The sequence below is a fragment of the Artemia franciscana genome, chromosome 19 (genome assembly GCF_032884065.1).
Source record: "Artemia franciscana chromosome 19, ASM3288406v1, whole genome shotgun sequence".
NCBI lineage: Eukaryota > Metazoa > Arthropoda > Branchiopoda > Anostraca > Artemiidae > Artemia > Artemia franciscana.
In genome coordinates, this window is record NC_088881.1 from 21,340,724 (window position 1) to 21,351,680 (window position 10,957).

The following is a 10,957-nucleotide window of genomic DNA, read 5'->3' on the forward strand; positions in this document are numbered from 1 at the left end:
CCTCGAACATGCAACGTACAATTGTCCATGGGAAAAACAATCAGTATTAAGATCTATAACACATTTTTCTAATGATTGACCTTGAGCTTTGTTAATGGTGATTGCAAATGCTAATCGAATTGGGAATTGCAATCTTTTAAATTGAAAAGGCAGATCCGTTGGAATCATGGGAATGCGAGGAATAAGAACAGCCTCACCCTCAAAAGGCCCTGTCAAGATTGTGGCCTCTATTAGGTTTTCCATTGTTTTTTTTTTACGGCAATTCGAGTGCCATTGCAAAGCTTTGGTGGGCTTATATTTCTTAAAAGTATTATTGGTACGCCTATTTTTAGCTGTAGCACCTGTGGTGGAAACCCTGAAAGATCTATGGAATTTAAAAATTCAGATGGATAATTAACAGCTTCATTTGGTTCCAAAACTGTGTCGACTGACTTGTAAAGGACTGCCTGGTCTCGAATCTTGGTCAAAACAATATTGTTGATTTCGTGGACGTCTATATTTTTGGGTGCGAGAATCGCTCTTTCACTTAGCCATTTATTATTTTTATAATTTTTTAGAATATTCGGAATTACTTTTTCAATCAATTCATTTTTGGACGTCACTAAATTACAAAAATCAGCAGGTAGTTGTATACGTCCTGAAATTGAGTCTACTGGGAGCTTTCCGTTTCCCATTGCCAGCAATTGATCTGAAAATGTTTGACCAGAGTCATCGTTTTGCAATCGGACACGCATATTTGTAGTTAATTTTAATGTTTTTACGTGTGCCCATAAATTAGAATTTTTCAGGCAAGCATTCATTTCGTCTGCAGGAGTTGATCTAGGTATTATAGGTAATGTTTGCCTGAAATCTCCCGCAAGCAATATTAATGTGCTGCCAAAGAGTTTTGACTTCCCTCGCAAATCTTTCAAGCATTGATCCAGAGCCTCGAGCAATTTTTTGTGTGCCATTTTGCACTCATCCCAAATAATAAGTTTGCATTGCTGCAATACTTTACCCATCCCAGATGATTTGGAAATATTGCACGTGGGAGTTTCTGTAGAATGCAAGTTCAGAGGCAATTTCAAAGCGGAATGAGCAGTTCTTCCACCAGGCAGCAATGTTGCGGCTATTCCGGACGACGCAATTGCCAACGCCATATCATTTTTTGATCGAATTGATGCCAGAATCAGTTTTATCACAAACGTTTTACCAGTACCTCCTGGCGCATCCAAAAAGAAAATTTCTCCAACGTTGTTATCGACATAATGCATTATTGTATCATAAATGTCTTTTTGTTCCGACGTTAACTTGGAAATGTTATTTTGTACATACGACAATAGATCACTCGTACTGTAACTTTGTTCACGATCCAATTCTACACATGTCGAAACAGCAGCGATACAGTTAGGTGAAGGCATTCCCAAATCCTGAAGAGGTTTGTTTGCCATACTTACGTACAAATCTTCTATAACAACTAAAGTGTAGTTATAAATTTCTGATGTAAAATCAAAAGTCATATCTGACGTCTCTAACTGTTTTCGATGGAGTATATCTTCGGACATTTTTGAATTATATTTTTCCCATAACTCTGTAGGAGCTGATGGAGAGCAAGTTGTTAAAATGATGCCAAACAATGCACGAATTTGACTTGGGGTTGACGTTTCGCACGCGTCATTGATGCAGTTATCCCAGTGTTGGTCATTCTCCAATAAATTCAGAGCTTGGCATGCACTACGGTAAGTGTCATGTATAGTACCATTTACAGTCCTCAAATACTCAAAGGATGTCGGACCGGGTACATTCACCAAAAGCAGGCGTAAAAAGAAGCATTCATGTTGATTGGGGTGAACGGTGTAGAGTCTTCCTATCGTGGTATCTTTGAAGATGGTAGGTTGGCCGTCGACTGACTTACCCTGTTTTCGACGTTCAAATACTTTATTTTTAGTATTCCACGTGTAATACGAAGGCACTTCAGTATACAGCAGTTTTTTTGCAAAAGAATCATTTTTGCAAAGCGAAAAAAAAGCTGTTAATGTTGTATCCGGTGGATTCAGGACTCTTTGTTGCACGTTGGTTTCCGTGAAATAAACACGTTGACCATTCTGTAAATGTACCGCTAAGTGAACAACAGCTGGACTACGTTCATGTATCGGAAATGAAAGAATTCGCCAAAAAGCTTCATTACTGCTTATGTATCTTCCAGCCTGATATTGTACGATTTCATCGAAATCTTTGATTTCGGGCTGCAAGCCGAAAACTGCCATATCACTGCCTTTGTTGACGTATTTACATATGTATTTGATTGCCTTTACGGAGTTACAGTATTCAACGTTTATGTGTGCATTAAATGTTTTTGATAATAATGGGGAATATGGAACAACCCACTGGTTATCTACTTCGATGGTGGTACCGTTACGCTTCTTTATTATTGCTGTTTTACCGCCATCTTCAGTAGATCTTCTTCTATATTGTGGGTAACCATCATTGCCAGTAATTGTGTTTGATACTAAAAGTCGAGGATATTGCTTTGTGCACCTTCCTTTGGCCATGCATGGTGAATTTTCGTTCAGTGCACCGCAAGGTCCATGTATCATATTTTTTACAATAATATCATGTAACCACTTATCGACATTTTTATCAGGTATTTCAGCGAAAATCACATCATCAATTTCGTTCTAAGTAATTTTTTTATGTAGCCAGATTAGTATATGTGCGTGTGGCAAACCTCGTTTTTGCCATTCCACTGAGTACATCCAGCATCGCACTGACCCAAACACTTCAAGTTTTACAATGTAGTTTATCAGTGATTTCAACTTTTGCCGGAAGACACGGGCCGTAATGTCATGCCTATGAACCGCCGATTGTCCTTGAAGTAAAAGCTGCAGTATCTCGTCCCAAGATTGATTACATGTAAATGTAATAAATAAATCTGAACGACCATAGAGACGAACATACGCAATAGCATCTTGAGCATATTCATGCATATCACGGGGACTGCCAGCATATGACGAAGGTAAAATTGTTAATCTTCCAATGTTTGTGGTATTACCGTCATTTATAACTGCATCTCGCAAATGAATGTATTGTTCAGAGCGGAGCTTGGTCTGATTCAGGCGGATATATAGCAAACGTTCTGATTCAATTTTAGCATACATATCAACGACGAATTGGTGAAACAATTCACGGCATTTTAAAATATAATTTTCTTCATCCTTCCGAATCATTAGTCTATAGGAATAATAATGCATTGCACTGCATTTCTTATTCATTTCTTTGTTAGTGGCTGGATTCATCAATTTAATATTAAAGTGATAGCAGTCGGCTCCATCCCAAAAAATGATAGGATATTGTAGGGCATCGTAGCATCGATGAGTTTCAGCAATTCTTAACAACTGAGCGTTTCGCTTATGAAGAATAATATCTCGAGGTAAAAACTGATCACCGACCATAACGATTGCCACTTCGTCGATAGTTGGAGCATTGTATCTACGCACATGTTGGCCAGGAGGCGTTTTGTCAGCGGAAATAACAATTTTATGCGTATCAGTAGGCATCAAATCGATGGCTGTTTTGAACAGACGCACTAAATTATTATTTTCGTGGAAAAGATGTTGCAATTGGGAAAGGATTGTCCTTTCAACGTTGGGAGAAATTTCGCAACGTGCATTCAATTCAGAATTTCTATCACTGATGAAGTACAAGTGTAAAAATTTATGATTCTCGCCAGAGAATGGTAGAAGGGACCCTGCTCTATGATACATTTGCCCTTTTACTTTGAAAGTAGACATAAATTGATCAGGATTTTCGATTTGGGCTCCAAACGACGTCATTTGGAAACATGAGTTGTATTTTCTGATTTTTGACAAAAAACGCTTAGATTCTGACATAGTTCCAGTAAGAAAAGTCTTCAATGGCTCTGGTGGTGCAGCCAATAGAGGAAGTTTAACTTTTCCTGAGGCGCAACACATTCCCATTGTTTCACCATTGAATTTCAAGGCCTTGCAATAGGGACAAATTTTAGACATTGTCCCGATTTGAACACATCTACTCAAGCTATAATCATCGACTGGGCTGTACCTGAATGCCAGGCGATAACTTTCAGGTTGCTCTGATTCCTCGGCACACTTTCTTTTCTTACTTTCTCTATCAGCAGCAAGCCTGATTTCTTGCTGTTCTTGTGATTTCTCGGCACGCTCTCTTTTCTTACTTTCTCTAGCAGCAAGCCTGATTTCTTGCTGTTCTTGTGATTCCTCGGCACGCCTTCTTTTTTCACTTTCTCTTTTAGCAGCAAGTCTGCTTTCGCGTTGCTCTGGTAGTTCCTCGGCACACTTTCTGTTCTTTCTTTCTCTATCAGCCTCAAGCCTGTTTCCTTGCTGTTCTTTTGATTCCTCGGCACGCTTTCTGTTCTTTCTTCCTCCAGAAACTGTACCAAGCGTGGTAGAACTCTGCGGTGCATGTGGCGTTCTGAGATGTATTCCAGGTGGTGGAGAGTAGACACCCCTTGCTTTTTGTTTCCTTTAAGGTTTGTACTTCCTGTGAAAGACAGGATCTTGTGACAAGTCTAAAGATTTAACTTACGCGGAAGGAACAAAATACTTATAGTTTACTGCTTGATTCTTTAGTTCGCGGTCTACCCATTCAGCCAGTCAAAGTCATGACTTTTTCTAATTGAGTGTGATCTAAACTTGATTCAAAATAGAAAACAATTATCCAATTTTCTTATGTTTTCAACCATTTCTTTCAATGTAAAACAAAACACAGGAGCAAAGTTCAAAAACGTAACTTAGTGGATAGTAACTTAGCAAAAACGTAACACGAATGATAAAATAATTGTCGCCATACATTGAAACTTCAAACCAAGAATGCATCCAGGATTTTTTTGTCGGGGGAGGGGAGGGTAAAAGAACTTTAAAAATGTATCTAAAATTTGTTTGAATTAATTTTATTTACTTTTTACGAGTCAAAAAACATTTCGGAGAGGAAGGGGGGGGGGTTCAAAATATGTTTTTGAATTGAAGCCGGTCTTAACCGGCCGTCTGTTACACTATCTTTACCGTTACACGTTATTATCGTTATACAAGAAAACAACTAAAAAACTGAACAAAACAAACAAAAAAACAAAAAAACTGAAAAATCTAAAAAAGAAAAAATTATAACGAAGAAAAAAACTAAAAAAGACAAAATATCTAAAAAAAAATACAAAAACTAAAAAATTAAAAAATAAAAAAAATAAAAAAGTAAGAAACAAAAAAAGAAAAACGAGAAGAAAAAACCAAAAACTAAAAAAGAAAAAAACTAAAAAAGAAAAACCGAGAAAGGAGAAAAAAACTAAAAAAATCAAGAAAAAAAAGAAAACTAAAAAAGAAGAAAAAAATAAAAAAAACTTTAAAAGGTAAAAAACTGAAAAAAATAAAAAGAAAAAAAAGAATAAAAACTAAAAAAGCTAAAAAAAAACTAAGAAGAAAAGGATAAAAACTAAAGATAAAACAAAAAAGAAAAAAAACTAAAAAGAAAAACTATGTATTGTAAGAATACAAGAGAAAAAGAGAATCCATATATAGAAGCCTGCCACGTGCTGAAGGCTGGGCCCAGGTGGTGAAGCCGAATGAACTGGTGAATGGTGAAGAACTGGTCCTTTTCTACACTTACTACCATCTACCCACCACTTCTTAAAATCTTCATAAACTTTATTTTCACTATCAGTGTGCAATTTTTTGCATAGCTTACAAAAAGGAGGCTCCATAATAAAATTCACATAGTAGTCCTCCTTCCACATCAAATATTTTTTATATTTACTAGGATCATTGCCAATTTCCTTTAAAATATTTGCCAGTTCCTCAGGACTATGGTTCATTGCATTGATATATGAATTAGCGGGCAAAATTCTGTCATAATCTGCCGCACCATATACAACCGGTATAATATCATATTGAAGTACATTAAATAGCTTTTCAGTAACATAATCTTTACAAAGAGAGTTTTCAAAAGACAAGTAGAATTTGTAGTCCTTTTCGATCATTTCATAACACTGTTTCATTCGTGATTTTGGACATGAACTAGATCCACAATCTCCATAAATTTCAATTGGTATGTGTTTACTCAGTTCTTTCACGTAGTCTTCTCTGCCACTAGACGTAAAGCAGTTGCTAACCATCCAGGCTACCCAATTGTTCTTAGTAGAATTTTTGAATTGGTTTTTAATTCTTATCTCTCTCTTTTTTATTTCTCCATAAAATAGAATAATATCTGAATCGGTTCTATAGGTAATTGTCCAATTGAAAAAAAAATCATAACTTTTCTTAGCTATGCAGTTTTCTGGAGATTCCATCGAAAAGAACACATATCTTTGGTGGGGCAATCGCTCTGACCAGGCTTGAGATGGTTCGTTGAAAGTTGGAGCATGAAAAACAACTGCACTAGCCTCCAATAAGGATGAATGATCCTTAGTCAGATAACAATTAGTATATTCACAATTATTTTCCTTAAAAGGAGCATCTCCAAAGCCGCCAAAACCATAGTCTAGTGAATCAAAAAAAGAGTTCCACAAAAGTATGATTTTTGTATGATTCTGCTTGAGCTTCATATCTTGAACTGGAGCTGCATATGTAATAAATATTAATACAGAAATAATTACCAGCTTAGAATCCATATTTGAATCTAAAATATATTTGAAAAAATCTTAGTCTTACTAGCATATTTCGGCGTTGTAATGAATAATTTAAACACTAAAATAAAAAAAATAAAAATTAAACAATTGTCTGGTATTTCTCTAGCTTCAATTTGAAGTGCAGGATTGTTACAAAGACACTATAAATATTTCTGCAGTTTACAAAATAAACTTAGGGATTCTAAATTCCAAACTGGATCAATGTAAAAAGTTGAATAGCTTTAGAGATTTAGATTTCAGAGCTGAAATAAAATAAATTTTAAGGTTTTTAGTAGTTTTTTCAGTGTCAATTCAAACGGTAGTTGCTGTTGATCAAGGCTGCAGCGGTAGTTCCCTTGTTATCAAAGGGAATTAAACTTTAAATTTGACTGATTAGTAGCTTGGACCACTTATCTTCATTCCTTCCTTCCTGCATATATAGACTTCGTTAGCTCCCTAATACTTTGAGGTTCGCCTCTTACAATGATGCTAAGAAAGTAAAAGTTTTGTTTTAGTTTTTAAGCAGGGCTATAAAATCCAGGGTGCAGTGGTAGCTAGCAACTAATTAAGAGCCCATAGTAAAAACTAAAATAAACCATAGCTCATAAAAATAAAGTCAGATCAAAACAAAAAGTAGACTGTAAAAACCGCCTTTTGAAAAACCTATGCCTAGCAAACTTATCGTTGCTTGAACTGGACAACAAGGAAAATATATTGGTGTGAAAATCCAGAGAAATGGCTAAAACCACGATATTACATCACCTTTTTCTTTGTTTCTTCTCGTTTTTTTCTCCTCAGCTAGATGGGTACTGGAAGAATATAGAAACCTTGATAATGGCTCATTTAAAAGGAAATTGCTGCGTATGGAGCTTTTTTAATTAAAATAAAATGGTTTTTAAATTGAATAAGTTTCGACAAAAAAATTGCATTTTCATGTATAAGCTTGATGAATGACGTTATAATCGTATATGCTATAACCATACAGGACGCAATAAGTGACTGCATTTCTAAACAACTATTCAACTTAAACATAAATACTGTTTGAAACATCAAGAAAGCTAGCACAGACAAATAAAACCATGAAAGAGCACAATTGAACACCCTAAATCTTAGGTTTCAAACGAAAATCATTCAAAATATTCTTGGAAGCGCTAAAAAAGCTAATAGAGACAAGCTAAACAACAATTCAGGACAAGTAAACATCCTTTTGAATATGATAGAGGTGAAAATTTCCAAACTAAAATCGGAAACACCAATTACCAATTTTTTGCTTTTTAAATGCACGTGAATGTGAAGTCATTTTCACAAAAATGTATTTTTTTCAGTAATAACAGCTAAAGTATTGTCAGTCAAAAGGTACACATCCTGCCCATGATCCACCAAAATATATGTCGTGCTTTCACGGTGGAGAAAGCGCCCCACGTTAAGACTCAGGTGGTTTAGAGTTTGAAAATCTTTCAAAACGGGAAAAATTATAAAAAGAAAAATCTTCATTCCTTAATTGCCACTGAGCGGTTTGGTTTCAGAATAATGTTTTATTATTCCAATAAAAATAGAAATATGAGAGGGCAATTAAAACGGAATGTTTGTTTTTTCAGCTAGTACCACCACAATAAACGAATAGTTTAAAGAATGATAAATTTTCTTTGAGGGTATAATTCAATCTCATATTTAGCAGGAGAAAAATAAAGCGAAAAAATTGGAGAAAAAGAATTTTTTAGACCCAAAATGGACATTAATATATTAATGCTTTTTATATTTGATCAAGTTCAGAATTCACGGTTTCTCAATAACTAAAGTCTGGCAAAATCAAATCAAAAATCTGTTGACAATATCAAAAGTGTCAACAAATTTTTTTTTATTTCAGTTAGAATGAAGATGTAGTTTTTCTTATTCCAAAAGGATCAAATTTTGAGGGGATAGGCTACAAGCCTCTTTGAAATTGACGGAGTTGTATAATTTTTCATACAATTCCTGTTACTTTTAGTATAATTCAGTTCTTTTTGCTGTTATTTTATCGTTTTGCTCCAACTTTTTCCCCCTAAAAAAAATATTTAGTTATACCTGTCTGTTTACACTAGAGAGGGGCTTATCTATGGCCCTCACTTTTATCGCAGGTCATTTCGTAAATAGCGGGTAAAACACAAAGGACAAGTAAACTAGAAGTAAGAAAGCAGAAGCAACACGGTTCCAATTTGTAACAGTCTAGTTGGAATGATGTTGGTATTAAAGATGTCAATAAGTCAATTTTATCGTTAACGTTAGAGATGTCATTATTCACAAATTGTCACCACTAAAAAAAAAAAAAAATAAAAAAAAAAAAAAAAAAAAATGCCCACATCGCCCTTCACTCAGTCAGCGTTATTGCGCTGCCTATGATAATAAAAAATAAGCATAATCGCTCACCCGAGTAAAGATAGATCCTCTATCATGTGGTTATGAGTCCATTAGCTTAGCTTATTCTTCAATACTGCCGAGGCAAGAACACAGCCCCCCCCCCCTCTAACATCCAAAACAGCTTCGTTCAATAAGTGTTTTGAGCGAAGGAGTTATTCTAGCTCGTTTTCGTTGAAGAGCCACCATAATTATAATTTTTGCCACTTTTTGGGTCAACTTTAGGGAAAATCTGAGTTTGGGCATTTTCACACTTTATGGTCCTGTTTGTACTAAGGCATTTTTTCGGGTCAATATCAACAAGTCTATTTATTAATCATAAGTAGGTCACAACATCTTTTAAGTGTAACTCTTAGGCTAAGTTTGAGCGATTTTTGGGGGGTTTCCGATTTAGAAATTTTAAAACAATTTATGTATACAGAGCGTCATTATAATTAAATTAAATAGAAAATTAATTTAATAGCATGAGCATATATGAGCAGATATAAAATTACCGTAGTATTTTTGACAGAAACGTGGAAAACAGAAATAATATTTTTGGCGTAATTGATTCTATCATAAACGATCATTTCACTAAAATCTAAGAAAAGCATTTTTGGCATAACTATATTCATATGAATATACACCCAAAACATAAAAACAAATACCCAAAAATTAATTGTACAAAATTAAAACCTTATATTACAACTGTCACTTATGAGACACAAAATGCTGACGTTATTTTTTGTTAATTTTTTCTTAACTGCAACAATTTTTATATTTCCTTCTTCTTTTTCTTCTTTTCTAAATGTAATGCTTCTGTCGGTTCCTACAAAAAAATTCAGTAAGTTTAAAATGAATTAAAACCCAAGAAGAAATTGAACACAAACAAAATAAGAAAGAAGCAAGAGAATGACAAATAATAAAAATGACAGGAATCAAGGCTGTGTTTCTACTATTCTAACATGAATTTTAGCCTGTTTTTAAGAATTTCTACGATCTATACCTACACTTCAGCAATGGTAATTGAAAATGGCTTAAATTGCAGATTCTATAAAACCTAAATTCAGCATAACATTGTTTATTATGAACGATAAATTTCAATAGAAAAGCAAAAAAATTTGAAAATGTAATTGTTCTCTAATTATCTAATAAATAACTACAGACTGATTTAGTGCTCTGGAGTACTTTTTTTATTATTATTTAAGAATTAACGATGGTTCTTGACAACTATGGTCCCTGCGTCGGCCCTGTAGTGCATTCCTGCAGCTTGATTCGATCTCTGGGTCCCGTATTACCAAGCTAAGGTCAAATCCACTGCGCCACCACAGGACGCTCTGGAGTACTATTTTTTTTTCTGATATTGGTTTGAATATTCAAAACTGATATCCTCTTTTGATATTTGAAAATTTTATATTAAATCTTGCTTTCGTAAACTTAGTATTTTCAAAGATTTGGTATTTCAGCTTTCTCAAATCTAAAAAATAAATGTTGTTTGAAAATTGAACAGCAGAATACACCTTAAATATAATCTAAATTTCACAATATACGGTCTAATTACTAATGATCCAAGGATAACATGATATTTACATTTAATTACAAATATAACAATTGCTAATGTAACTTGAAGCATTATAATTTTGAAAAGATAAAATTGGTGAAGTCATTACACAAATACGCTCCATAATTGACAAAATATCGAAAAGAACATGGCGTTATACAGAACAAAAGAAAGAATAGAGAGAGAGAGAGAGAGAGAGAGAGAGAGAGAGAGAGAGAGAGAGAGAGAGAGAGAGAGAGAGAGAGAGAGAGAGAGAGAGAGAGAGAGAGAGAGAGAGGAAGAGAGAGAGAGAGAGAGAGAGGGGGGAGGCAAAGAGAGAGAGAGTGAAAAGATTAACTAGATGTTTTGCTGCTGTTGAAATAAACTATCTTTTTTTATAAGGATGTTAAAGTTTT

The 10,957-nt window shown here is 34.5% G+C and overlaps 1 protein-coding gene across 1 annotated transcript; it reads right to left on the bottom strand.

Moving 5' to 3' along the window:
- Positions 1–5,473: 5,473 nt before the first annotated feature.
- On the bottom strand, positions 5,474–6,631 carry LOC136039097 (alpha-(1,3)-fucosyltransferase C-like). The gene has a single exon (XM_065722582.1). It carries the CDS (start codon positions 6,629–6,631, stop codon positions 5,486–5,488), a length of 1,146 nt encoding a protein of 381 aa, XP_065578654.1. The 3' UTR covers positions 5,474–5,485.
- Between the last annotated feature and the right edge of the window lie 4,326 nt (positions 6,632–10,957).